Here is a 27566-nt window from a genome sequence, read left to right as displayed (position 1 = left end):
TAATACTAGGTGCAGCTATATATATACTGAATATTTGTATTTATTTATTCATTTATTTTTTCTTTGTTTTATTCTTGTTATTTTATCACTTGAAATCTCTTATTGTCCCAGATAATGTTCCTTTTGTTATGTTCTGTGAAAAATATAAATAAAAAGTTCAAAAAAAAAATAAAACAAATAAAAGTGAAGTGAAGTATGTAGTTTCTGTGGCAGCCAAACTACAGGAATACAGCATAATTTGCAAACACCCCTTACTCTCCCAACTCAAACATCACAGACCCAGCTCTGACTCACAGTGGACCCAACATGACATCATGACTTTTGCATAAACATACACACCACTTTCAAGTCAAGTGGTAGATACGCATTTTGAGCTCTCCGCGTGTATATCTACACCGTTAAATGTCTGAGTGAAACGAAGCAAATGTAGATCTACATCTGGGGTGTGATATATGTTTCCTAGGATGGTAGAGGACTCATAAACGCCATTAACCCCAGTGACGGGTAGGGTTAGGGACGGGGTTGGGGTAGGTCATATATATTTATATATACAGTAAAGTAACGTTAAGTCAACGGCGTTCATAAACACACTGAAAATCGATTATGCGTGTTGATAGCACGCCAAAAATGGAAATATGGATTGCCGTTTTAATGAGATCAGTCTGGTAGACCACATCCAATAAAAGCTCCAACTCATTAGGAATACTTCTAGCTGGGTTGCAATGTGTCTTGAGTAATTGAGTAGCAAACGCTGTCTAGAGTGATCGTGAGCATCTTGCTTATGATAAACCCATCTAACACGTCTGCACCGGCGCATTTATGGACAAGCCACAACTGTAGTAGCGCGGAACATTTTAATCTTTCAAGCCCTTATGAAATGAAACAACCATCGCACACCTGCAATTGGTAGGTGCGTAGGAAAAAACAACCAAAAAAAAAAAAATAATTCGAAAATGTGCCAAACGTGTGTGTGTGTGAGTCGGACCTGACGTGCTGCTTCAGGTGACTGGACTTCTTGTAGGCTTTGCTGCAGAATCCACACTTATACGGGCGCTCGTTCTCCACGATGTCCAGATACTGCTGCAGTGCGGCCCGCGAGCTCTGGTTCTGCAGGAGTCCTGCGGGACACACACACACTTACAACCATTTCTGACCAATAATGATTCCTACACTTTGAGCTGATCACACACACACACACTGAACCACATGAAGCATTGCTGGTCACTGGTTGAGCTAAACTGGTATTCTCTAATTGTGTAGTTAGATTTAATAGCTGACAGATATTCAACATAATTCATGTGTGAGAGTCCAACAGAAGGACAAAACCAGTCAAATATCCACTGATCTGAGACCTGAGTTCTGCTCATGTTTATAAACTAGAGCCAATAAACTCAGATAATGTGAGAAATGCTGATGTCTGGGTAACTTTAGGTTTGACTGTGTGTGTGTGTGTGTGTGTGTGTGTGTACCCATGTCAGTGATGAGGATGGGCTCCTGCAGGGGTGTGTGTGTGTGTGTGTGTGTGTACCCATGTCAGTGATGAGGATGGGCTCCTGCAGGGGGATGTCCGGCAGAGGAAGGCTGCTCCGGGACACTCGGGTCCTGTGGGGCTTGCGGGGGAACTTGTGCTTCTTCTGGTGGAGGCTCTTGAAGTGAGAGTTGATGTGTGTTTTCCTGTGTCCGGATGTGCGGAAGAACTTCTCGCAGTGAGGACAGGGGAACGGCCGGACACCTGAGGAACGGCACACACACACACACGTCACAAGCCATTGACTCCCAAACAGAAGAAGGTGCAGGTTTAGGTCTCGTGTTTTGATCTGTGAGCTCTGCTTCGTTTGCTGTTTGTTCCCCCCCTACTCTGCTCTTCTACTTAGTTGCAGTGGCATGTGTGTGTGTGTGTGTTCTCACCGGTGTGCAGACGCTGGTGGACCTTCATGCTCCCGGACGTGGAGAAGCACTTCATGCAGTACGGGCAGGTGAAGGCCTTGACCCCGCTGTGGATCTTCATGTGAGCGGTCAGCGTACTCTTGACGGCGAAGGCACGGAAGCACTGCTTGCACTTGTAGGGCTTCTCGTGTGTGTGGATGCGTATGTGGCGCACCAGATCGCTGGGCTTCTTGAACTCTTTAGAGCAGTACGGACATCCGTGCCACCGAACCCCGTTCTCCTGCCGGATGTTGCCTGAAAACAAGACCACGCGTCCTGATCATCACATGACCTCAGACCACTTCAGAAACTGCAGTGAATAAAGCTGGCTTGACTTGATCTAGTTAAGTGATGATGGAGTGTGAGTGTTGCAGCATACCGAGCATCTGCTGAGGCTTCTTGATGATGCTTCTCTTCTCCTTCTTGAGGACAGTGTCAGTCATGAGGATTCTGGAGGTCGCAGGTCCGTCTCCAGCTGAGGTCGGGGTGAGCGTGTCCGTCTGGAGCTTCTCTGATCCGCTGGGAGCATCTGAATGAACTGGGATCTCAGTGAGTCCACTGTTCTCCAGAGCTTGCTGGAAAAACACCACAAAGCCTCATGAACCACATTTTTCTAACTCACTTTATAATATTTCCTGAGGAACTTTTCTACCGTGAGTTTAGCCCTCGTTTAAAGGTATGGTTCACCCAAAAATGAAAATTAGCCCATGATTTACTCACCCTCAAGTCATCCTAGGTGTGCATGACACTCTTCTCTCAGACCAACACAATCATGTCCTGGCTCTTCCAAGGTTTATAACGGCAGTGAAGGGCTGTTTCTGTTTTGAAGTCCATAAAAGTCTATCTGTCAAATGCACATCTGAGAGATGCACTTTTATGATGATAGATGCACTTTTATGATGGATAGATGCACTTTTATGATGATAGATGCACTTTTATGATGATAGATGCACTTTTATGATGGATAGATGCACTTTTATGATGGACAGATGCACTTTTATGATGATAGATGCACTTTTATGATGATAGATGCACTTTTATGATGGATAGAGGCACTTTTATGATGATAGATGCACTTTTATGATGATAGATGCACTTTTATGATGGATAGATGCACTTTTATGATGGACAGATGCACTTTTATGATGGACAGATTCACTTTTATGATGGACAGATGCACTTTTATGATGATAGATGCACTTTTATGATGGACAGATGCACTTTTATGATGATAGATGCACTTTTATGATGGACAGATGCACTTTTATGATGGATAGATGCTCTTTTATGATGGACAGATGCTCTTTTATGATGGACAGATGCACTTTTATGATGGATAGATGCACTTTTATGATGATAGATGCACTTTTATGATGGATAGATGCACTTTTATGATGGACAGATGCACTTTTATGATGATAGATGCACTTTTATGATGGATAGATGCACTTTTATGATGGACAGATGCACTTTTATGATGGACAGATGCACTTTTATGATGATAGATGCACTTTTATGATGGACAGATGCACTTTTATGATGATGGATGCACTTTTATGATGGACAGATGCACTTTTATGATGGACAGATGCACTTTTATGATGGACAGATGCACTTTTATGATGGACAGATGCACTTTTATGATGATAGATGCACTTTTATGATAGATAGATGCACTTTTATGATGGACAGATGCACTTTTATGATGGATAGATGCACTTTTATGATGGACAGATGCACTTTTATGATGGACAGATGCACTTTTATGATGGACAGATGCACTTTTATGATGGATAGATGGACTTTTATGATGGACAGATGCACTTTTATGGCCTTCAAAACAGAAACAGCCCTTCAATGCCATTATAAAGCTTGGAAGAGCCAGGACATTTTTTAATATAACTCCTACTGTATTCATCGGAAAGCAGAGACACACCTAGGATGAGTTGAGGGTGAGTTAATCATGGGCTAATTTTCACTTTTGGGTGAACTATCCCTTTAAGGGGGCGTGTATCTGCTAAGCCTTTGATGTAAACACCCACTGCTATGATTGGGTGACATCTCTCTCTCACTGGGACAGGTGCTGTACCTGTAGGATGTCCTGGTTGATGGGCGTGCCGATGGACTGCCCAGGGGGAGGAGCCTGAGCACTGTCTGAAGTCACATGGTCCGAGAGTTCCAGCAGCTGCTGGATCACATCAGTCACGCCCTCTGACCCCTCGGGACCCTGATCAACCCTGGCATTCCCCTTCTGAACAACACAGGAACACAGAGGCAGACTTCACAGATGAGCTGCTGGTGTGCATGAGATCAACACGCTCTTCACACTACAGTTAACCCTGGGTTAGGAAGGGATATAATACAGTTTCAAGTAAGGGGAGAACGAATTTAAAGGAAAATATTGCATGAATGGAATGTTGATTATTCTCCTCATATTCTCCATTGTTGCGGCTCCTCTCTTCCCAGTCTGTCAGGAACGCTCTGTTTACTTCCTGTCTCTATGAAGCCCCTCCTCCTGAAAAGCACACTGTGCTCTGATTGGTTGGCTGGAGCAGTGTGTTGTGATTGGTCGAGCGCTTCGAATGTGTTTGGGAAATGCCCCACCCCTTTCCATAACCGCCAGTTTAACGCACTACTAACAGGCCCCGCCCCTTTATTCTGCGCATTAATTATTATAATGAGGAATATTGTGACGTGTTCGTTCGGGAGAAACTCAAGACTACAATGGAGGCGTTTCAGGAGTTCAGGAGCACTGACACTGATATAGAGGAGAACTGGAGCTTTTCATGATCACACACACTGAAGAGCAATGCTGTTTTCAGTGAATGCTCCTTAGCGAGGAGATATCTGCGACTGAACTCACCGGCGCTGCTGGCTCCTCTACTTCCATTACTGAGATGTGCATTTTGCTGATGTGAGCGTTGAGGCTGCCGAGCTTCTTATAGACGCAGCTACAGTCCAGACAGGGGAAGAGCGGAGCACCAGACGCCTGCAACACAGATCTCATCAGCAGACGTCCCACTACAGCCAAGTGCAGACCAGTTGGTATTATGATGTGGGCAATATAAAATGAATTATGTGATTTCAGTAATTTTATTGAGTGTTCATCAGGGGGTCCAAGACCCCAGGACTTTTGTCGTACTTGAACCATGAATACACACAAGAAAATGTAATGGAATCGAGGAGTTTTGTGGACTCATCGTTCCCTCTCGGGTCAATCTGGCCCGGCTTAGGAATGAGTGGAATACTTTGGCACACATAGAAAAACCTAAAAATGCTCAAAATTCAAACTAAATATGCAAAAACATTACCATTTTTGTTATAAAGTCTACATGTGTATCTGAAAGCACACTGAAGAGAAACTGGCTTTAACAGCTGGGTGCTATAACCAGTTATTTTATTTTCCACAAGAGGTCAAAGACGCCCAGTGTAAGATATTTTGAGCTGGATTAATTAGTTATTTTGAATTTAATTTGAAAGAATGAGAGGAATGTGCTTAATTTACTTTTTATTTATTATTTATTGATCAAATCTAGTCATGTAAAGGTAAATAAAAATTATTAAAAATGCATGTAAATATCATTATCAAAATGAAACGAAATTCTGGACAAAATAAAAATAAGTACAATTTTAGGGGAGCTTCACACATACAGTTTGTGTTGGGATGTAGGAATGCTGGGTAATGCAGGGGTGTACCTGGGAGTGGACCCTCTGCACGTGTGACTGCAGGTTCCCCTTCTGCGAGAAGGATGCGGGACACAACACACACAGGTGAGGCTTCTCTCCGGTGTGGCGGCCCATGTGTGTCTGCAGCACCACCTTCTGGTTAAACGCCTTCCCACAGTGAGAACACTTATACGGCCTCTCACCTGCAGAACACACACATGCTCAGACACACACACAGCAGAACACACACACACAGCTGAACACACACACACACACCTGTGTGGATGCGTATGTGCCGCACGAGCTGGCTGGGCTTCTTGAAGGTCTTCCCGCAGTGGTGGCAGATGTTCTTGAATCCTCTGCGGTCGATGTTCTTGTAGTTCCTCGAGCTGCTCAGGATGGGCCTTGAGATGAGACAGAGACACTCGACACGTAAAGCAGAGACATTAAATAAAGCACGTAATCATCGTCCTCTTGTCGTTGAAAGACCCTTGCACTGCGTCTGGTGAGATCTGGCTTGATCAGTTTTCAGTCAGTGCTTCATTACACCAACTTCTGTTTCCAAATGTTCCCTGACTCGTGTGAGCGGTGTGTGTCGGACCTGGTCTTGGCGTGGCTCCTCAGGTGCTCGCGCAGCTGGCTGTGTGTGGGGAAGTCGCGGCGGCAGGTGCGGCAGGTGTGTGTGCCGCCGCTCAGCTCCTGCCGGTGCTCCTCCAGGTGCACAGAGAGCTGGCTCTGCAGGACGAACTCGTCGCCACACTCCGAGCACAGGAAGTTCTGCCGACACAAAGCACACGCTACTGAGGATGAAGAACAGATCAGGTCAAGTTCAGTTCCACAGAAACCAGAATTTTTTTTAATAAAAAAAAAAAAAATAGTGTTCATCGGAGAAGTTGAACCACGATTTTTTTTTTTATAGATTCAAAGTTATGGTTTTGTGTAACAAATTTAGTAACAAATCGTTCCACTCGGGTCAATCTGCCCCTTAGGAATGAGTGGAATGCTTTGGTAAAAATGCTCAAAATTAAAACTAAATATGCAAAAACATTAGCAATAAATGATTGTATAACGTCTACTTGTGAGCACACTGAAGAGAAACTGGCTTTAGGACCCGGCAGAACTATTTTGAGTTTAAGTTGAAAGAATGAGAGGAATGTGCTTAATTTACTAAATTACTATTTATTTATTATTGATTGATCGAATCTAGAAATTTAAAGGTAAATCAAATTTAAAAAAAAATTCTCCAAAACATTTACATTCAAAAATCTAAAAAAAATTTAATTTTAATTTTAGGGCTTGGGTCATTAGAGCGGACCGACCTCTTCTTTCTCGTGGACCGTGACGTGAGCCTTCAGACTGGCCACTCTGGAGAACCTCTTGTGGCACACGGGGCACTTGGCCTCGCTGGTGGCGTGAGTGGCCTTGTGGAGGTCCAGGTTGTACTCCACATTGAAGGACAGCGGACACTGGTCACACCGATACGGCTGCGTCAGGAGAGAGGAACAGCGGGTCATGACCAGTACACTCTTAAAGAGAAAGCTTTCTAAATGGCATTTCTGCTTCCAGTGATCAGATCTTAAAAGAACCATTTTGTCTTTGAGTTTAAAGGAGTAGTTCACTTTTGAAAAAACTTTTGCTGATAATTTCCTCGCCCCCGTGTCATCCAAGATGTCCATGTCTTTCTTTCTTCAGTCGAAAAGAAATGAAGGTTTTTGATGAAAACATTCTCCATATAATGGACTTCAATGGGGACCAAACGGTTCAAGGTCCAAAAGACAGTTATGTTGAATGAACCAAATGACTCGTTCATTTTGATGAACGAGTTTGAACAGGAGAGTCACGAACGCGCATCACAGAACAGAGCAAGGCGAACATTTGAGCTTATAAAACGTAAACTTTGTTATTTATTTATTAAATGAGCGCTCGTTTCGCTTGATAAGACCCTTATTCATCGTCTGGAATCGTTTAAAGCCCATTAAAGCTGCAATGAAACTCTCATTTGGACCTTGAACCGTTTGGTTCCCAATGAAGTCCATTATATGGAGAAAAATCCTGAAATTATCAGCAAAAGTTTCTCCTTTAATAATCTAAAGAACATTTGTCCAGTATATATAGAACATTTTGTGGAATGGACAGATTCCATGGATGTTAAAGTTTCTTCATGGAACCAGCAATGCCAATAAAACCTTTATTTTTTGAGTCTTTAAACAGGATTAATAATAATGTGCAAAAGGCTTGAGTGATGTACAGAGCATACAGCGAGTGTTCCTCAGACCCACCCACACACACACACCCTGGCTTGCAGTCAGTTTAGATTTTGTTTGTTAGTTAATATCGATGTGTATTTCCAAACTGAAAATACACTCTATGTAAATTTCGGATATGTATGGTAAAAAGGGTTGTTTTTTTAGGCAGTTTCAAACAGGAATATTTCAGGAAACTGCAGTGGAAAGAGTTTTAGAAAAGTAATGTAAACCCATTGCTATTAAAGTGTAACCCCAGAAAAACGTTATTTTAACTAATTATAAAAATCTCTAATGATTGTAATATGTTGCCGCTCCTAGTTTCTGTAAATGAGATATATCAGTGGACTGGTGTGATACTGATCATCTGATCAGCTTTATGAGCAGTGTGTGGAGTGATGTGGCCCTGTCTTCGATCTGCTGTGAGATGACGAGGATGATGATGATGAAGGGCACTCTTGCCTTATCGTTGACCTCATGCTCTCGCAGGTGTCTCTGAAGTTGACTCTCGCTGGGATAGTTCTGGGAGCAAATATTACATTTGTTGTCGGCCTGCTTCTGGCTCTCTGAGCCGGCTCCCGGACCCCCATCTGAAGAAGACAGGACACAGGCGATGAGGACAGGCCGACTTCGGCTAACAAACATATTCCCCATTTCAGCTGGACGGAGGGCTGGTACCATTGACCATTTAAAGGTGCTCTAAGTGATGTCACACGGTTTTTAGGCCAAAACATTTTTTGTCACAAACAGCAAACATCTCCTCACTATCCGCTAGCTGCCTGTCCCATAAACACACTGTAAAAAAATGCGGTCTATGCAGTCAACCCCGGCTCCACAAATCACAACAAAAACAAACTGCGGCAACCCGCTCCACGAAACATAACAAACTGTTCCAGCCAATAACAGACAAGAAGGCCCTGGGGGCGGGGTTTGGGGGGGTCAGTGCAGATGAAGAGGAGGGAGGGTCTATCTAGCCTCCGTTTTGTTTGAAAATACTTAAACGTCAACAAGAAGTCACGTCACCCGACATCGCTTACAGCACCTTTAATATACGCGCTCTGCATTCAGCATCTATTCCATGTGGATAAACTACAACACATAATCCTGTCAGCTGTGTGGATCAAAATATTTCATCTCGCTGTTTTCTGTTGATGCGCAAACACAACTTCATTAAAAATTATCAGTAGCTCCTGCCATCCCATAATCTTTGTGCTTTGATACTTTTGATGTGCAACACGGTCTCAAATTTTAAATTGTCAATTTTTTGTTCAAGAGTTCAGTCAGTGAAAGTGTGTTTGTGAGTTTAATGTGAGTGACAGATGAACCGATCATCCTCAGTTTATAAACACCTCACAGAATGTGCTAAACGTTCATAAAAATGTTAACTAAATACAAAAAAACAAAATAAACAAAATAAAAGGCATCATGAAATTTGTTTGTTGTTTTTTATTGAATACGCTCTGAATAAGGTCTTTCACATTACATATGTTTATACAGTCCAAAACACAAAATATTATCTTCATTTATAGAAATGATCCCATCACATTCAACAATTCCAGCACTGGTTACCTCAACTGTTCAGAGTTACAGGCTAAATAACGTTAAAGTCTGTTTACTAACAGTGTAAGTTACCATAGTAAACCTGCTAACGTTACTCGTAGGCAGAACAACAATCATTCGGCTGACCAGCGATCAGTATTTCTCTTTTTATGAAGGTTTAGTTCAGCTAGTAAAGTCTGGAGAGCAAGTAAACATTACACCGACTTGGTTATTCTTTAAATCAATAAAACACACAGTGTCAACAGCAAGAGCTATCATCACAACATCTGTACATTATCCGCAGCACAGACAGCAAACACGACAGCTCGACCACTTCTAGCCTCCTCACTGATGTAGTGAAGCTTTAGCTAACATTAGCATCGATGCGGATCAGCTCAAAAAGCGCTTTAATTAAGAGTATATGTTCCTCTAGTGCAGACGAGTGACATCTGAAGTGTGTGAGGGAGCATTCTCTCAATCTGCAGCACACGAGCGTGTTATTAATATCATTCCGCCGCAATCACTCCTGCAGCAACACACACACGCAGAGAGCGAGCAATACTATATCCGGGGACTATATACACGCGCTTCAAATGGCTTTCTCTAAACTTCTGTCCCATTTCTGACATGCACTACGCCCTTAAACAAACAGTTTATGGTGTGAGGTTTTTATTCGTGAGACTGCGGTTGACTTTACCGGTTTCGCTGTCATCTTTAACCCTCTGTTTTCGCGGCCGGCCCCGCGGCATAGTTCCAGTTTAGAGCGGGTGTAGTGTGAGCGATTCGGATTCAAAATGGCGGCGGGTTGAACGAACCGAGACAGAAGCGCCAGGTCTGAGATCACACTGGAGGAACTGCGACACCTAGCGGACAGATTCGTACACTGCTCTGCGTGTGTGTAACGGACAACAATGGTTGCTTCTTTCTGTAGTCAATACATTGAACGTTCATGGAAAATAGGTTACATTTCATGACATGAAATAGATTTTAATGACTTTTTATGAATAAATCACCTTTCCTGTCAAGGAATATTGCGCGAAATTTAAAGGGGCGGAGCCACAGGTTCGATTTTCATTGAATGGGCGGAGCTAGTAACATCCCTAACGAAAATTACCACGATTTTATTAAAAATACCTGTTTATTTATGTCCAGTAGTTTGTCATTGTATCCCATGTTATGTTTTATGTAATGATTACAGTTGATTTAGCCAGTTTATCATTAGGATACACTTTCCAATTAAACGAGGAAAAGTTAGGCAGTACATTTAAGAAACAGTGTTATAATGGCCCAAATCTCTCTTCATTTCCTGATAGCAATCAATAACAGAAGTGATCTAAATATTGTACATCTTCTGTAGAAGTCTCTGAAAACCTGCCAGTCAATATTGTTAACATTACATGTCATCAGCAGAGTTAACAGACAGTCATTATTTGATTATCTTTTCTGACTTGTGATTGTACTTTTTAATTAATTTACTTTTTAATTGAATTAATACAACAAAAACACTGGTTCATGTGTGATATTGTCTTCAAAACTGCCCTAGTATGTGCTTCTACAAAGGACATTTGGTTATATGACAAATAAACTCCATTAACAGCACCTTCAAACACACACCGCACACGAGCTGGACCCTGAAACACTTTCTGTCTGTGAAACTCTCTTTATTAAAGGAAGGAAGATGGTTATAGAACCATGGTATATTATATAGATAATGACTTTTGTGAGGGAGGGGCCTTTTAAAGCGACAGTTTACGATTACTAGGTTACTAGTGATTTTTAAAATGATATTGTGTATAATGCATAACAGTGACTGTGAAATATGTTTGTTAGGTATGGGAGTGACGTGTTGAGTTTTGATTTTGGACTCAGATGATTGCTGGTTTTGTGGTAAACCGTGTCCAGCAGTTTCAGTCCATATTGCATTCAGGTTGCCATACCAGTAGAGATCCACAGGGAGCATTAGAGTAACCAGTAAAACCAGTTAAATTCCCATTATAGCCATTAAATCCATTCCAAACTCTAGAGGGTTTCTGTTGTTTTTCAGCAGCCCGTGGGGTTTAATAAGCAATTGGTTAATACGGTCAGTATGTCATTATTGCAAAACAAACTCACACAAGGGGATTAGAACCAAATCAATAAATATGTGGAAAGGAAATATTGATTTCAGTGTAAAGTACCCTATTCTAATCTTTGTCATTTTAAAGCTTTTACTAATAAAGAAAAAAAGCATCTAATCAACAATGATATAGGCCCTTTTCACACACTGTGATGACGCATTTAGTTTTTAATATTTTCAAACAATTAAAATACATTAATACTTTACTGTCAATCAAGCTAATCACTCACTATTGACTGAATCACTTTTGTAATAGTAGCCTTTCTTTGTTCTATTTTATTTATTTGTGATATTTGTAATTGAACTATTAAATGTATTATACTACTAACCCTAATGTTGTTTTCTCTACTTTTCTCAGCATTAAGAGTTGCAGCTTTGTCACATTAAGCACACATGTGCTGAAAAAAGTGAGATATATATTATTAACCGTGCTCATGTCCCTGAAAAGACAAAAGTGCCAACAAACTGCTCAGTTCTTTATTTAGAGGACTTCACAAGCAAGCAATCAATCTCTCAAAAGGAAACTTGTAAACGGAAGTATATTCAGAGTTTTACTCTAACGCTTCCTGTACCAAAGAAAATATCAATGTTATAAATATTAATTTTCCACAGTTTTATTTCCTGGCCTTTACTGACGCTGTCTGGAGTTTCTTGAGATGACAGTCCTGAATCAGAGTGGATGTTTCACCAAACACACGTAAAGGAAAACAGAAGTCGGTTAACAAGGCGCTCATTAGTAATCAGACATCTACACACATTGAACCGAATTAGCCTTTAGTATTAGGATATGTTGCATTTCCACACCATTTCACAGCTATGTGCCAATTGCATATAGAATCAAAAAAGAAAAATCCCAAAAAGCGTTGTGATGGAAAAAAGACCCTGAGTGACTATCTTCAGCTGGAGAGAAACTCGCTTCGAAGTAAACGGCGGTCTCCTCGACGGTCAGCGAGGAGTCGTCCAGCTTCAGCTGGAGAGAACCTTCACTCCTGACTCACTTCGGAGTAAACGACGGTCTCCTCTCCGGACGGCTCCTCGACGTGCAGCGTGGAGTCGTCCAGCTGAGTGACGATGTAGTGCGTGCCCTCGTCGTTGACAATCACCTGCGTAAGCCCCTCCTTCATCATCAGCTGACTGGCTGCGAACTGCAGCACCTCCTGCATCTGCTCAGACGTGTGCTGATTGGCCGAACTCATCACCTGATCCGGCGTCTCCTCGTACGCCTGAGCCGGAGGCGTCTGAGCGTCGCTCTTCTGATCGGAGGTGATCTCTGTAGCGCCGCCCTGCTGGCCCATCTCCGTCACAGCGCAGAGCAGCGCGTCCAGAGCCGAGGAGGACTCGCACACCCCGCGCTCCGCCTCCTCCTGCTCTCGAGCCTCTCCGGACGACTCCACCAGCACGTATCGCGTCTGGTCCCGGGAGGTGATCAGCTGCCCGTCCTCAGTGAGGTGCAGCACCTCTGCCAGCTGGCTGGACATGGCCAGGGTCTGTAGCGTGGCGGCGGCCGACTCCTCCAGGGCCTGATCAATGGCCACCTCTCCCCCGCCGTAGCCCTGGATGATGATGACCTGCTGGAGCGCCTCGGACCCCAGCTCAGGCTCATCCGGGGCGAACGCCGCCTCCGCCTGCACGAACGACGCACCCTGACCCTTCAGGCGGCACTCGAACGACTTCGACACGATTCCTGACACAGACACAGGAGAGAGCAGAAACACACAATAAGTGGACAGTTTCATGAAATATAAACGCAGCATGGCCCTAAAACATCAAAACAAACCCAAAACAGGATGTGATGTCACAACACGTGAGCCTAAACAGGACTGAAAGCAGATCTTCAATAGTGTTTGACTCCTTTACACACCAGTTCTCAGCGGGCATCATATGAAAACATGAAACGAGCGTGTTTATCCTGCACACGGCATTGTTTTCAACGTGCCGAATGATTGGGATCCCAAATAACACGCCATCTAGTGTTGACACCTTCTAGTTACCTAGCGAAAGCCTGCTGATGCCCCCACATTACTGAGGTGGAGATGGGACAGGGCTCCGGCCAGGGAAGTCCACTGCTGTTCCGCAGGAAGATTTCATGTGGAGGTTACATATATGGTTTCTGGGCTGCACAACATATGGAATGTTACTGAGGTGTGTCCGGCCTAAGCAGGGGGAGACACAACGGTCAGAGACAGCAGGCCCTACCGAGGCAAAGACACGACTCACCTCAGGAAGCCGCACAGTGGAACAATACACATTTGGGATCGCCGTAGGGATCACATCATATGGGAACCAGCCTAGTACAGGTTCCTCTGATGCATAAGAGTGCTAGGCCTGGCTTTGGCCGCTCCGCCACGTCCGACAGCCGGGAGGTGTGGCGGAACTTAACAGGGTTCGGCTAATGGGGAACTCAACAGGGAGTTAACGGGGAGCAGAAATAGTGCATGTATCCAGACTATAGACACTTGTGTTGACTGCCTTCTTAGAGAAGATGGTGTTGGTGTCGCCTAGCCTGCAGCTCTACAGACATCTGTCAGCGAGGCACCCTGTGCCAGTGCCCAGGAAGAAGATGAACTCAGACAGGAGTGGGCTCACAACCTGAGGGGGCATGGTGCGCCTTGGGATTGGCACGCCAAGACGATGGCATCCACTATCCAGTGGGCAAACCTTTGCTTGGGGATAGTCTTTCCCTTCTGCTGGCCTCCGTAGCAGATGAAGAGCTGGTCTGAGGTCCACGTATAGGCGCAGTGCAAGAACGGGACAGAGAAAAGCCAGGGCTGGGTCTGTCTCCTCCGGGGGCAGCACTTGCAGGTTCACCATCTGGTGTACATATCCAGGCCGGGATCTCAGGATGACGTGAGAGTCGTCCGGCTTGAATTTTAGGCACAATCCATTCCCTCTTAATGGAGGCCAAAGCAAGCAGGATAACTGTTTTCATAGACAGGATTTTTGGCTGCCTGCAATGGCTCAAGGGGAGGCCGTCAGCACCAGAGATAAGTCCCAAGAGGGTATTGAGAGGGGGCGAGGTGGATTCAGTCTCCTCACACCCCTCAGGAACCTGATGATCAGGTCGTGCTTTACCATGGATTTTCCATCAACTGCGTCGTGATGTGCGGCAATGGAGGCAACGTACACTTTGAGGGTGGAGGGAGACAGCCTTTGCCCCAACCCAACCCTTTGCAGAAAGGACAGCACTGTGCCGATCGATCTTCGTGGTGAGAAGAACACCATTCAACAAACTTGTTCCACTTCTGAGCGTAAACATGCCTTGTGGAGGGCGCTCTCGCAGAAGTGATGGTCTCTATGACAGCTTGTGGTAGGTCACCTTGAACCTCCACCAGACACGGAGTATCCAGAGGTCTGGACAGAGGAGGTCCTCTCTGAGAGGAATGGGTTCGGGAGGGGCTGCCGAGAGGAGCATCAGTTCGGGGCATCAGGTCCCCAGGTTGGGCAAATAAGGGGCAACTAGCAAGATCTGCTCCTCTTTCTCCCTAACTTTGCACAGTGTCTGTGCGATAAGGCTCACTGGGGGAAACGCACACTTGCATAGGCCCCGGGGCCAGCTGTGTGCCAGTGCATCCGTGCCAAGGGTCCCCTCAATCAGGGAATTAAACAACTGGCAATGTGGCGAGTCTGGAGAGGCAAACAGATCTATCTGGTTATGAACAGCCACTGATGAAGTTTGAGTAGAGAATGAGGTGGACGAGCACCTGCGTGCAGGTAAGCCAGGTCTGGGTTCTCCAGGTCCGGGTGCGTCTCCTTCAGGTGGTTCCTGAAGTCCATGGGGCCGTTGGTGGCGTAGCTGCACTTGGGACAGTTGTACATCTTCACTCCCTCATGCTTGCCTGTGTGCAGGATGTGCTTACGGATGTTCTCTGCACAGTTCGATCTGACAATACAAAAAAACAACACGCATATTTACATTCACTAAACGCTGAACAGATGTTGTGTTTCCTTTCATATGGAGCAAAACCTTAATACTCAATAATACTCAATACTATTTGCATTAGAGGTGCTTTTTAAAGGGACAGCTCCAGTAGAAACAGTGAAACATAATGAGTTTGAGATAGGTGTTAATGCTGAGAGTGAGACAGGTGTGCATGCTGAGAGTGAGACAGGTGCGCATGCAGAGAGTGAGACAGGTGCGCATGCTGAGAGTGAGACAGGTGTGCATGCTGAGAGTGAGACAGGTGCGCATGCAGAGAGTGAGACAGGTGTGCATGCTGAGAGTGAGACAGGTGCGCATGCTGAGAGTGAGACAGGTGTGCATGCTGAGAGTGAGACAGGTGTGCATGCTGAGAGTGAGACAGGTGCGCATGCTGAGAGTGAGACAGGTGTGCATGCTGAGAGTGAGACAGGTGCGCATGCTGAGAGTGAGACAGGTGTGCATGCTGAGAGAGAGACAGGTGTGCATGCAGAGAGTGAGACAGGTGTGCATGCTGAGAGTGAGACAGGTGTGCATGCTGAGAGTGAGACAGGTGTGCATGCTGAGAGTGAGACAGGTGTGCATGCTGAGAGTGAGACAGGTGTGCATGCTGAGAGTGAGACAGGTGTGCATGCTGAGAGAGTGAGACAGGTGTGCATGCTGAGAGTGAGACAGGTGTGCATGCTGAGAGAGTGAGACAGGTGTGCATGCTGAGAGTGAGACAGGTGTGCAAGCTGAGAGTGAGACAGGTGTGCATGCTGAGAGTGAGACAGGTGTGCAAGCTGAGAGTGAGACAGGTGTGCATGCTGAGAGTGAGACAGGTGTGCAAGCTGAGAGTGAGACAGGTGTGCATGCTGAGAGTGAGACAGGTGTGCATGCTGAGAGAGTGACACAGATGTGCATGTTGAGAGTGAGACAGATGAGCATACTGAGAGTGAGACAGGTGTGCATGCTGAGAGAGTGAGACAGGTGTGCATGCTGAGAGAGTGAGACAGGTGTACCTGTAGTCGCACCAGGGGCAGCGGTAGGGCTTCTCGCCCGTGTGCACACGCTTGTGCCGCGTCAGGTGAGACTGTGTGGTGGAGGCGAAGCTGCACAGCTGACACTTGAAAGGCCGCTCGCCTGCAGCAAACACAGCACAGGTGACTCTACTGTTCTACTGACACCTGCTTACCTGGAGCTATGATAAACACTCAGATAAGACTTTCTCAAACCAACATTTAAAGGTGCAGTGTGTACATTTTATTCTGGACCTGTGCGTTAACACAGTGTGTACCTGTGTGCTGGTGTGTGTTATGTGTACCTGTGTGCTGGCGTCGGTGTTTGGTCAGAGCGTGACGAGTTCCTCCAGCGAATCCACAGAGATCACAGAGGAAAGACTTCTCTCCTGAAACACAGAGGATCAGAGACCAGCAGATTCATCACTTACACACATTACAGTTCTCTAAAATATGCAATATGCAACAGACTGTACACACACACGCACACACTCACAGGTATGAATGCACGAGTGTGTGTGAGTACCTGTGTGTGTCCGGTGATGGTCCTTCATGGCAGAGAGGGTGAGGAAGGCGTAGTGGCACGAGGGCCAGCTGCACTTGAAGGGTTTGTCTCCGGTGTGCAGCTTCATATGGTTATTCAGAGCCCATTTCTCACTGAAGCTGCGCTCACACAGATCACACTCAAACTTTCTAGAGAACAGAACACACGACCGATGAGCCTCAGTCTGCCACAGCTCTAACACATATTTATAGAGCACTATTCTGCTGTTCTCCTCTGTCTTCAGTGTGTGTGATCATGAGAAAGCTCCAGTTCTCCTCTATATCAGTGTCAGTGCTCCTGAACTCCTGAAACGCCTCCATTGTAGTCTTGAGTTTCTCCCGAACGAACACGTCACAATATTCCTCATTATAATAATTCATATGCAGAATAAAGGGGCGGGGCCTGGTTGAGTTAGTTAGTAGTGTGTTAAACTGGCGGATATGGAAAGGGGCAGGACATTTCCCAAACACACTCGACCAATCACAACACACTGCTCCAGCTGACCAATCAGAGCACAGTGTGCTTTTCAGGAGGAGGGGCTTCATAGAGACAGGAAGTGAAAAGAGCGTTCCTGACAGACTGGGAAGAGAGGAGCCGCAACAATGGAGAATATGAGGAGAATAATCAACATTCAAGCAGGAGAACCTGTTCTAGGAGAGCCTGAAACATCGAGACTGTAAAGGGGCAGAATACGTTCACTTTAAAGTTGAGGTATCTTGTCTGTTAATTTATGTATTTATGTATTATTAGAAATTGTCTATCCAAAGTAATGTCACAGTTATGTAATGTGAATGGAAAAATGATCAAAATAGCCTATTGTGAAAGAATCCTAGGAATGCTTACAACCCTTATGCTTACGAATGTTGGACTTATGGACTTATGAATGTTGTGGGTCCATCTGTGTGTGTGTGTGTGTGTGTGTGTGTGTGTGTGTGTGTGTGTGTGTGTGTGTGTGTGTGTGTGTGTGTGTGTGTGTGAAAGAGAGAGTGAGTGAGTGTTCAGAACCTCTCTTTAGGTTGACCCAGTCCATGCTTTCCCAGTAGATGAGTGTTCAGGTGCTTCTTCATCACAAAGGCCCATCTGTAACCACAGCAGACACTAAACTCACACACCGACTCACATGGTCTTATGAGATTTGATGTGTAGGTTTTAAGGTTTACTCTTCTTCGTAAAACTGCTTTAAACCTGGATTCCCACTCACCCACAGATGTGGCACTTGTACTCTCTCATGCCCAGGTGTCTCTTGACGTGGTTGCGTGCGTCTCCGAGCTGAGCGGTGGCAAAGTTACAGATCTTGCACATGAACGGTTTGGATCCTGTGGTGAAAGATAAAAGACACTGCATTTTCTTCACCATATTCACAAATAATTTATTTAAACTCACATAAAACCAATATTAATTAATTCATTACATTTACATTTATATAGCACTTTTCTCAGCACTCAAAGCGCTTTACATGGAAGGGGGAATCTCCTCAACCACCACCAGTGTGCAGCTCCACCTGGATGATGCGACGGCTGCCATATTGCGCCAGAACGCCCACCACACACCAGCTTACTGGTGGAGAGGCCAATGAGTATATATATATTTTTATATACACACGGGGATGATTCGGAGGCCATGATGGACAGAGGCCACTGGGCAAAAAAAAGAGTAGTTGCACCCCTACTCTTTCGAAAGACATCCTGGGATTTTTTGTGACCACAGAGAGTCAGGGCCTCGATTTCACATCTCATCTGAAGGACGGTGCTCTTTGACAGTATAGTATCCCCGTCACTATACTGGGGCGTTAGGACCCACACAGACCACAGGCTGAGCGCCCCCTGCTGGCCTCACGAACACCTCTTCCAGCAGCAACCTGGCTTTCTCAGAAGGTCTCCCATCCAGGTACTAACCAGACTCAGCCCTGCTTAGCTTCAGTGGGCAACCAGTCTTGGGTACAGGGTGATATGGCTGCTGGCCATTCTGTCACAGAATGCTGTTTTATACTGATGTTATTAATTGGCATGCTCTCACTCGACCCTAATGTATGGGTCCCTCTCCTGAATCCAACAAAGAAGTGCTCCACTGGCCACTAGAGGCCGACTGCAGGAGAGACTCAGTCCCATAGACCCGCATGTTAAAATGCCTTTACACTTTACAGCAGAAAAAAAAAACACGTTTTCAGTCTGGTCAAAAAGTGGTTTTGGTCTATATAGCTAATTTTGCCCTTCATGACGACTGTGAGGGGATGGATTTTCTTTATAACTCTTCCGTTTAAATTATTTTAAGCTTCAAAGTTCTGCATAATTAAGGGCGTGGCCACCTGAGTGAGGTGAATTGCCGCTGATGTCAGTGCAAGCTGTTTGTCTGCTGTGTGTTAGCATCACATCACCTCAGCTAATCCACCTCGCCGCACATTTCCGTTTATCCTGGAGTGCCGCTGCCAAGATGGCGGCGACAGGCTCCGCCCACTTTGGGGTTCAAAAGACGTTCTTCATTGTAATACCGCCCATTGTAATACCGTCTATGGTCAGCACCAGGTGTGCTGCACATGCCCGGAAAAGTGAAGCCAAAACATTTAGATTCATAAACCTTGTGTCATCGAATGGGACGATAGCCAAACTAAAAAATCCAATGACACCTTAAATACAGTTTTTCCCAAAGCTGGTTTCTGTCATTTGAGGTAGTTCTTATCGGGCTGGTGTATGTTCTATTGTTCGGTTTTAGTTAGTTGTGTGATGCTCTAAAGATGCTCTGTGTCTGCGAATGAGTCTGTGGGAGCAGGAGGGTGGACAGGACCCTCCTTCATCCTCATATTCATCCTCTTTCAAACTGATTCTGATGGTCCATTATTCTCAATGAGTCTCTTTACTATTGCTGTAAAAATGACCAGAATACAATGATTCGGTCCTAATAATTAACAGTTAAATGGAACTGTAATGCAGTCAATAAGTGCTTACTGGAAAAAAACTACTTGCTCACCTTAGAATGTTTGTCAAACAATCAGAATCAAGCATTCATCAGCAAATACTAAAAGTATTTAAATAATTCCAAATTGCTTTTTTGGAGTGTGAGATCTGAGGCGGACATGTTTGAGAGCGATTCAGGGGAGCGAGTAAAGAGAGACTGACTGGCGTCCTCAAGCTTGTACAAACCCTTTAGGTAGTTAATCTGTTGCAAGTAAATGTTTTGATGAGACGGAGGGAGACGTACCTGTGTGAGTGCGGATGTGGGCCAGGAAGGCCATGGAGTTGCTGCTCTTGCACACTTTCCCGCAGTACTTGCAGACGCTGCCCTGGTTCTCCTGCCGCTCCCGATTGATCTGCTCCGTGTCCTCCACTACATACTTGTTGACCTCCCTGAGCAGCTCCTCGTGCTTCTCCTTGATGTGCAGGAACAGGTCCTGCTCGGTGTGGCAGGGCTCGCTGCAGCGCACACACCTGAAGCTGGCGCCCCCGTCGGGCAGGTCCTCCACGCTGCCGTGCTCGTTGCGCAGGTGAGCCGCGCTGCTCAGGTGCTGCTGCAGGTTACTCTCACTGTAGAATGACTTCCCACACAGCAGGCAGTGGAAGTGCTTCTCCTTGGACGGATGCTTCATGGAGATGTGCACGTTCAGGCCGCTCAAGCCATCAGCCAGAAACCCACAGTCCTCACAGCGGATGCGGGGAGTCGGTTTGGCCGGCTTCGTCTCGGGAGTTTTCCTCACGGAAGCGCCTGTCGTTTGTTGTCTGTCATGTGGGATCTTGTGCTCTGTTAGTGTTTTTAAAGGAAAAATGCAAGCGTCAAACTGTGCTCCTCTGAGGTATTTCTCACTGTCATCTCCTAAGTCTGAAGTTTCATCCTCATAAAACATGTTTTCCTCATCCATATCCTCCAGTGTTGAGTCTTTCTCAATCGTCGTTGACTGGATCTCGTTTGATTTCGTTGGATCAATTGGGGATTCTTCCGTTGGATCAGTTGGGGATTCCTCCATTGGATTAGTTGGGGATTCTTCTGTTGGATCAGTTGGGGATTCTTCCGTTGGATCAGTTGGGGATTCTTCCATTGGATTAGTTGGGGATTCTTCCTTTGGATCAGTTGGAGATTCTTCCGTTGGATTAGTTGGAGATTCTTCAGCTGGATCAGTTGGAGATTCTTCTGTTGGATCAGTTGGGGATTCTTCCGTTGGATCAGTTGGGGATTCTTCCATTGGATTAGTTGGGGATTCTTCCTTTGGATCAGTTGGAGATTCTTCCGTTGGATCAGTTGGAGATTCTTCAGCTGGATCAGTTGGAGATTCTTCAGCTGGATCAGTTGGAGATTCTTCAGTTGGATCAGTAGGGGATTCTTCCGTTGGATTAGTTGGGGATTCTTCCATTGGATCAGTTGGAGATTCTTCAGCTGGATCAGTTGGAGATTCTTCAGCTGGATCAGTTGGAGATTCATCAGTTGGATCAGTAGGGGATTCTTCCGTTGGATCAGTAGGGAATTCTTCCGTTGGATTAGTTGGGGATTCTTCCATTGGATCAGTTGGAGATTCTTCAGTTGGATCAGTTGGGGATTCTTCAGTTGGATCAGTTGGGGATTCTTCCGTTGGATTAGTTGGAGATTCTTCTGTTGGATTAGTTGGGGATTCTTCCTTGTCTTTGGCTGTATTCTTCACAGCAGATTGTTTTTCTCCATCCTGATCCTCAGGCGTCTCTATCGAAGGCTCTGTCTCTTCAGTCGTGTCCTGGATCTCCTCCGATCCGCCGACAGTCTCTGGCTTGGAGCTTTGCTTCGGTCTCTTCAGGTAACTCTCTCGCTTCTGCTTATGTTTCTCAGTGGCCATGTGCCTGAACATCTCTCTGCGTGTCACGGTGTAGTAGCTGCACGCCAGACACACAAACTCGAAGTCTTTGGTGTGCTTGCGTCGCACGTGGAGGGCAAGAGATGCCGCAGAGTGAGCGGGAAAGCCACACTGAGCACAGACGTTACCCAGATCAGGCTTGCTTCTCTTGCGCGGCACACTGGCCTCATCCACGTCATCGTCCTCAATCGTCATCTCGATCTCTGCTACTGTGTGTGCTACCTCTGTTGTCTTAGCTTGAGCAGCCTGCTCGGAGTCTAGAAGAACTACACTGCTGTCGTCACCTCCGGCGGCTTGTATCTTGTTGAGGTGCTTCTTGGTCTCGCAGTGACGGTCCATGTCTCCTTTGGTAACACAGTAGTAGCTGCAGAGCGTGCAGACGAAGCTGTAGAGCCGGCTGTGCCTGCGGCGGATGTGGACACTGAGGTTGGTGGCGTTGGACGCGACGAGTCCACAGTGTCTACAGACGGTCTCATTGGACGTTTTCGGTCTACCGCGCTTGCGTTTGTGAGGAGAGTCTTTCCTCGGCTGTTCCTCCTCCTGACCTTCAGGCTCCCTTTGATCGGACAGGATCACCAGGATCTTCTCCACACAGTCTTCGAACAGAGCGCTGGTGTGGTTCTGGTCGGCCAGCTGCAGGTGGGCTTCCTCGCAGAGGTGGCTCTGCATGGCCTCAGTGGTGCTGGTGTAGTAATGGCAGAGCCGGCAGTGGAAGCGGTGCTCCGGTGGGTGGACCGTCTTAATGTGCTGCGCTAACATGACGGAGCTGTTGGCTGTGAAGTCGCATCGGTCGCACTGATGCTTTGACCGGCCTTTTGTCCGAGATTCCTGAGTCTGTGACTGTGACCGGGCTTCAGTCTTCTCTGTCTCTAATGAATCCTGATTCTCCAACATCTTCCGTTTGTGCTTCTCATGATCAGACTTGCTGTTATGTTGCCTTTTGATATGGTTTTCTGGACGGCATGCATCTGTGAATTCCTCTACACAAGTACTAGGCTTTGAATGTCCATCAATTCCACCATTTTTATTGCTTTTCACTTTAGTGTCCGAATCCAAACTGTAGCCAGCTTTTGTATCCGGGCCATCTGTACAGGTCTGGTTTGTGTCTTCCTCATCCTTCACTGATCTACATGAGATGGGCTCAACTATTTCCAGCAGGATCTGACTGGGATTGGCTCTTCCGTCAGCCTTGTGTGTGTGTTGGCTCTCGGTCTGTGTGTCCTCCTCTGACAGAGGTGCAGAGGCATCGCTTTCTTGTACCCGGGGTGTGTTTTGCGAAGAACCCAACCCTGTGTCGTTCTGTACGCCTCCTTTATGAGAGTGTTTCCTCGATGAGTGAATTTTCAGTGCAGTTTTAGTTTTTGCAACAAAGTCGCAAAGTGAACAAACCAAAGCCTCGGTGGTTTGAGAAGAGCCATGTTCTTCAGACCGGTCCTCACGCTCACTTTCCTCTACAACATGTCCAGAATCATCAGACGCTTTATGTGCTGATGAAGCATCTCCCGAGCCGGTATCATTGGGCTTCTCCTTAGATTGGCCTTTGTCCTTCAAAACTTCCTTTCCAGATCTTAACTTGCGTTTGGGATTGTCCATGTTGCTGTCGGTTCACATGCGATAATCACTAGGCTTCACGTGAGGGATCCATGGACCTTTCTGTGAAAACAGTGCTGTGAAAATTATTCATATGTATGTAAATAAAATAATGCTAATAATCCTTGTAAATTATTAAACTGATTAATATTGTTTTTGTACAAGTTGAAATATATCTTATGCCGGGTTCAGACAACACAATATTGACGAAGTGTGTCGTGACTCGTGGTGATTAGTGAACGTCAGTGAGCAAGAATCAATCGTTTCATGCTGGACTGAATCTGAAATTATGTTTGTTCTGCAACTTGTTCTGTGACTGCAATGTGTTTCTTTGTTTTTTTATTTATTACTAAAATCTTTAAGCTTGAGCCTCTTATTAAAATCACAACTTGATCGTTTTTTTTTTTCCCATTCTGTCCCAGATGGAGTTTTGCTTCCTTGCCACTGTCGCCTTTGACTGCTTAGTAATATTCAAAACTTAAAGAGCCCCTATCATGGATTATTGAAAATGACCGTTCCTATGGTGTGGACTATAGCTCTAAAGGAATGAAAACATCCTGCAAAGATTTATATCTGAAAGTGCACTGTATATAAATGTATTGTCTTTCAAAAGTGAGAGTCGACTCTGAGTCTATGAAATGAATTGTTTTTGAAACAAGTCAATAGCTGGTTTGTCGTGACGTAGAGAGGTCATTGGCCGCGCCCAGTTACTGCGCGCACAGACGGAAGTGTAAACTTGAAGTCTACACACTCAAATACTTCATCATCGCATCATGTGGAGAAGACGCTGTTCTACAATGCAAAGACAGTTCAGCCACTTTGTTTTCATTGTCCAGGGACGAGCATGTGAAGAATCGGTGGTTAGAGTTCATATTTGCAACGATACCACAACAGTATAGCCCGATTGTGTTCTCATCATTTTATTGACGAATAACGTTAGTTCAAAAACATAAATAAATTCAAATGTGGATTCGCAAGCGGTTGTTCCTGAAGGAGGGCTCAGTAACTTACTTACCCAGTGTATCTGGATCAGCTTCCTCCTTCGAATCACAACCTGTAAGTATTATTAATAATTGTTGCTTTTATGGGTTTTGAACGGTTTTGTAGCGTCGGGGCGCGAGGCAGTATGTGTGTGCGCGTGTATCTGTGTGTGTGTGTGTGTGTGTGCGCGTGCATGCCTGCATGCGTGTGTGTGTAAGTTACGCTCAGCGCAGCTTCTAGGTCTCCAATGTCAATTTTTTTTTAAATATGTGAAATGTTTGTCGCTGTTATTGGAGTTGTCATAAAGAATAGATCGTCTTGTAGTACTGCAGTGCTTTATCAATATGTTTATGCGTTATGCTAACAAACAACTGACTGGGTCTGTCAACTGACCAATCACCACCGATTAGTGTCACACAAAGGAGTGGTTTGGAAAAATGAGTCGTTGTACGAATCATTTGGGAGTCGGTGAGCAAATCAGTTAAAAATAAATGCATATTATAAGACAAAAAAAAGTGTTTTTTATCCTTGCATGCATGTTAAACTGTTTTTGGGAACTCCTAAAACAAAAATAGGAACATTTCAAATGCTATGATAGGGGCTCTTTAAATATTCAACAATATTAATGATCTCCTGCATTGATACTACTATACAAGAACTGAATTGAGCTTGATGATGACATCACGGTTTTCTCCAGAGTGGCTATATTCAAAAATAAATGAACTAAATGAATAGATTTTTTACCACAAAAAAAGAAACTTACTTAAGCTGGACTGTAACGCTAGTTTATTCTGGAAACAAACTTTGTTGCATTATTTTCCTGTTATCTCTGTAAAGCTGCTTTGAAACACTCTAGTCTTTAAATAACGTGTATAAATAAAAAGTGTAAAAATAAAGTGTATAAATAAAGGTGACTTGAATTGATTACTAACTTTTCATTAGATTTTTTAAATGGAATGCTTACTTAATTAAACAATATTGGAAACTATTTTATTTAATAGTTAAACTAAAGTTAGATATTAAAACAAATTAATATATATATATATATATATATATATATATATGGTATTTGATAAAATCAGAAGGTAATTTTAGTTTTTAATCAAAATATCATAAATAAGAATTAATTAGGTGTATAACAACTCTCTGTCACAATACTGAATTCATGAAACGATATTATTGCAATAGTTCAAGATAAATTATAAAAGGTTAACAAAAAATTTACTTTTGATTAAAATGCAAAATTTGGTTTTACATTGTGTGTGTAAATGAATAGGTTGGACATGGTGCTGAAACTCAAAGCAGGAAACGGTGGCCGAGAGCTCAACAGGCCACAACTGAAGAAAACACATGCAAATAGAAGAAAACACATGCAAATTAAGGAAACATCTTCATCAGTTTCACTACATACGTGTGCTCCAAATACTCACAATTTTGAGCGCATTTCTGTTTTTGGTTGTGTTGTGAGTATTTGGAGTATTTTGGAGTGTTGTGAAACTGATGAAGATGTTTTCTTAATTTGGGGATGTTTTTTTTTTTGCATGTATTTTTTTCTATTTGCATGTATTATCTTCAGTTGCGGCACACTAATCTCTCTCTCTCTCGGCTCTCTACGGTTGAGCCCACCATGGCAGGACAATAGAGACTCCAGAATAACAATATTCATGATTCTGAAGATGAACACAGAATTATTGTAGATGAATATGATGATCTCTGTCACTGACTGGATATATTTATTATAATAAAGGCCACTTTATACTGGTAACATCAGACATCTGGCATTATCAGTCCCACATATATTCATTATTATACATTATATTCAACATCATATATAGTAGTTTAATGTAGTACTGACAACTAAAACTCTGAAAAAAAATCTCACATGTAATTTTCATTTTTGAGAGAAGTATACACAATATATAGTCACTATCCACGATACATACTGATGAATTTTTGTATTGTGATATATTATTTAACGATATATTGTTACCCCTATAAATAATTACACAACATATAAATGAGCACCTCATATTACCCAGTTGAACTCTTTTGATCTTTTAAATTTAATGACTGAAAAACACAATCACTGAACAGCTGCTTGAACACTGCTTCTATTCTTCATCATCCGAGTTCATACAGGTAGATACACATTCTAAACATATAAAGCTAACTCTTTTCTAAGTTAACTCTTTTTTTCTTATTGTATGTGTTCATACGTTATTCCAATCTAGTCTCTTTAATAATGCTTCTCTTATATTAAGCTATAAACCTCTTCATACATAAGCACTCCAAATAATGAAATATTTACAGCACAACAGAAACTTTGTGTAAAACTGCATTTATCATTCACTATGCTATTCGACTAGCGCGTGCGCGCAATAGTGTCATTATGAGTTTCACATGTACGTGTTCTGCTTAGTAGAAAAAAAAGTTGCTTCGAGAAAACTGTGGAAAAGCGTTAATCAGTAATATTAAACTTTAATTCGTTCTTTAGGCTATGTTTATATTTGCTCTCAGACTCAGACGTGAAACGGTTTCATTTACTTCCTGTTACCGTGCCTGTTGCTGACTGGCGTGAGTTTCGTCCAGTCAGAAGGCCAGTTTCCTGCGCTCGTCCAATGGGAACTCGGGGAAGGCGGGTCTTCACGTGAGTACTGAAAACGACGGCGGCACGGAGGCCCCAAAAGCGCATCAAATGCGACGTACAAATCCTTCACATTACACGCTACTAAGCGACGGGAACCGAGACGACTTCCATATTTCATGCTTCTAAATATCAGACATGGGTTCCCGTTTTCAATAAAAGTTATGTTTGAATGCCGTTACCTGAAATGTCGCTCGTATTCTCTCACTTCGCGCGTTCTGCTCTTGGTCACAAACGGCGCACCGTAGTCTGCTAGCTGTTACGTCACAGGGGCTCGAGCGCAGCCAGGAGGAGATGGGAACCTCAAAGCGGTTCACGCGGATCACGTGCGCCAATCGCCGTGCCCGAACTCTCCAGTCATTCACCGCAGACTCGAAACACAGCAGGCTGGCGACCTCTGCTGGCCACACTGGCACATCACTGCAGCGGAAACTCAATACCTTTGCTGCAAATGTTTCCAGCGTAGGCTGATCTTTTAAATATAATCTAGAACCTGTAAAATTTGTGTTCTATATTAATGTGTAGTCCATGTTCTGTGTGTTATAAGACTGGGCGTGGCAAACTTGACCAATCAGAAGTTAAATATCATCCTA

General features: G+C 44.3%; 2 protein-coding genes across 4 annotated transcripts in view; both read right to left on the bottom strand.

Moving 5' to 3' along the window:
- Positions 1 to 10222, bottom strand: part of znf236 (zinc finger protein 236) — a 56815-nt gene extending 46593 nt beyond the window's left edge. Inside the window, exons 1-12 of the mRNA XM_039667305.2 lie at positions 10072 to 10222; positions 8298 to 8425; positions 6912 to 7076; positions 6194 to 6369; positions 5869 to 5996; positions 5623 to 5795; positions 4790 to 4915; positions 4016 to 4177; positions 2306 to 2501; positions 1909 to 2181; positions 1529 to 1732; positions 986 to 1118 (exon numbers count right to left, since the gene is read on the bottom strand). Coding sequence (XP_039523239.2) covers positions 986 to 1118; positions 1529 to 1732; positions 1909 to 2181; positions 2306 to 2501; positions 4016 to 4177; positions 4790 to 4915; positions 5623 to 5795; positions 5869 to 5996; positions 6194 to 6369; positions 6912 to 7076; positions 8298 to 8425; positions 10072 to 10123 — 1916 coding nt within the window. The 5' untranslated portion in view covers positions 10124 to 10222. The remainder of the gene's footprint in view (positions 1 to 985; positions 1119 to 1528; positions 1733 to 1908; positions 2182 to 2305; positions 2502 to 4015; positions 4178 to 4789; positions 4916 to 5622; positions 5796 to 5868; positions 5997 to 6193; positions 6370 to 6911; positions 7077 to 8297; positions 8426 to 10071) is intronic.
- A 1731-nt stretch (positions 10223 to 11953) lies between these two features.
- Positions 11954 to 27311, bottom strand: LOC120476307 (zinc finger protein 407). Of its 3 annotated transcripts, none has more exons than XM_039667310.2 (9): positions 27156 to 27311; positions 20144 to 23411; positions 18150 to 18264; positions 17954 to 18028; positions 16931 to 17097; positions 16710 to 16793; positions 16408 to 16528; positions 15192 to 15370; positions 11954 to 13174 (listed from the first exon to the last, which is right to left on the bottom strand). In XM_039667310.2, the coding sequence occupies exons 2-9, from the start codon at positions 23349 to 23351 to the stop codon at positions 12474 to 12476; spliced, it is 4650 nt and encodes a 1549-aa protein (XP_039523244.2). In that variant the 5' UTR covers positions 23352 to 23411; positions 27156 to 27311; the 3' UTR covers positions 11954 to 12473. The 3 variants fall into 3 exon arrangements, with proteins under 3 accessions (XP_039523244.2, XP_039523245.2, XP_088974338.1); XM_039667311.2 differs by having other exon boundaries at positions 20144 to 23425; positions 27156 to 27236; XM_089118212.1 differs by lacking the exon at positions 27156 to 27311 and adding an exon at positions 26884 to 27134.
- Between the last annotated feature and the right edge of the window lie 255 nt (positions 27312 to 27566).

Source organism: Pimephales promelas, chromosome 12, assembly GCF_988280905.1.
Source record: "Pimephales promelas chromosome 12, fPimPro1.hap1.1, whole genome shotgun sequence".
NCBI lineage: Eukaryota > Metazoa > Chordata > Actinopteri > Cypriniformes > Leuciscidae > Pimephales > Pimephales promelas.
This window is presented reverse-complemented; position numbering and strand designations above follow the sequence as displayed.

Excerpts from the sequence above, each read along its gene's own strand:
- LOC120476307 (XM_039667310.2), bottom strand. The coding sequence starts at position 23,351 with ATGGACAATCCCAAACGCAAGTTAAGATCTGGAAAGGAAGTTTTGAAG. Across the intron at positions 17,098-17,953 it reads CTGGGTCAACCTAAAGAGAG|AAAGTTTGAGTGTGATCTGT; the intron begins GTTCTGAACACT and ends TCTGTTCTCTAG. Across the intron at positions 16,529-16,709 it reads ACACCGACGCCAGCACACAG|GCGAGCGGCCTTTCAAGTGT; the intron begins GTACACATAACA and ends TGTTTGCTGCAG.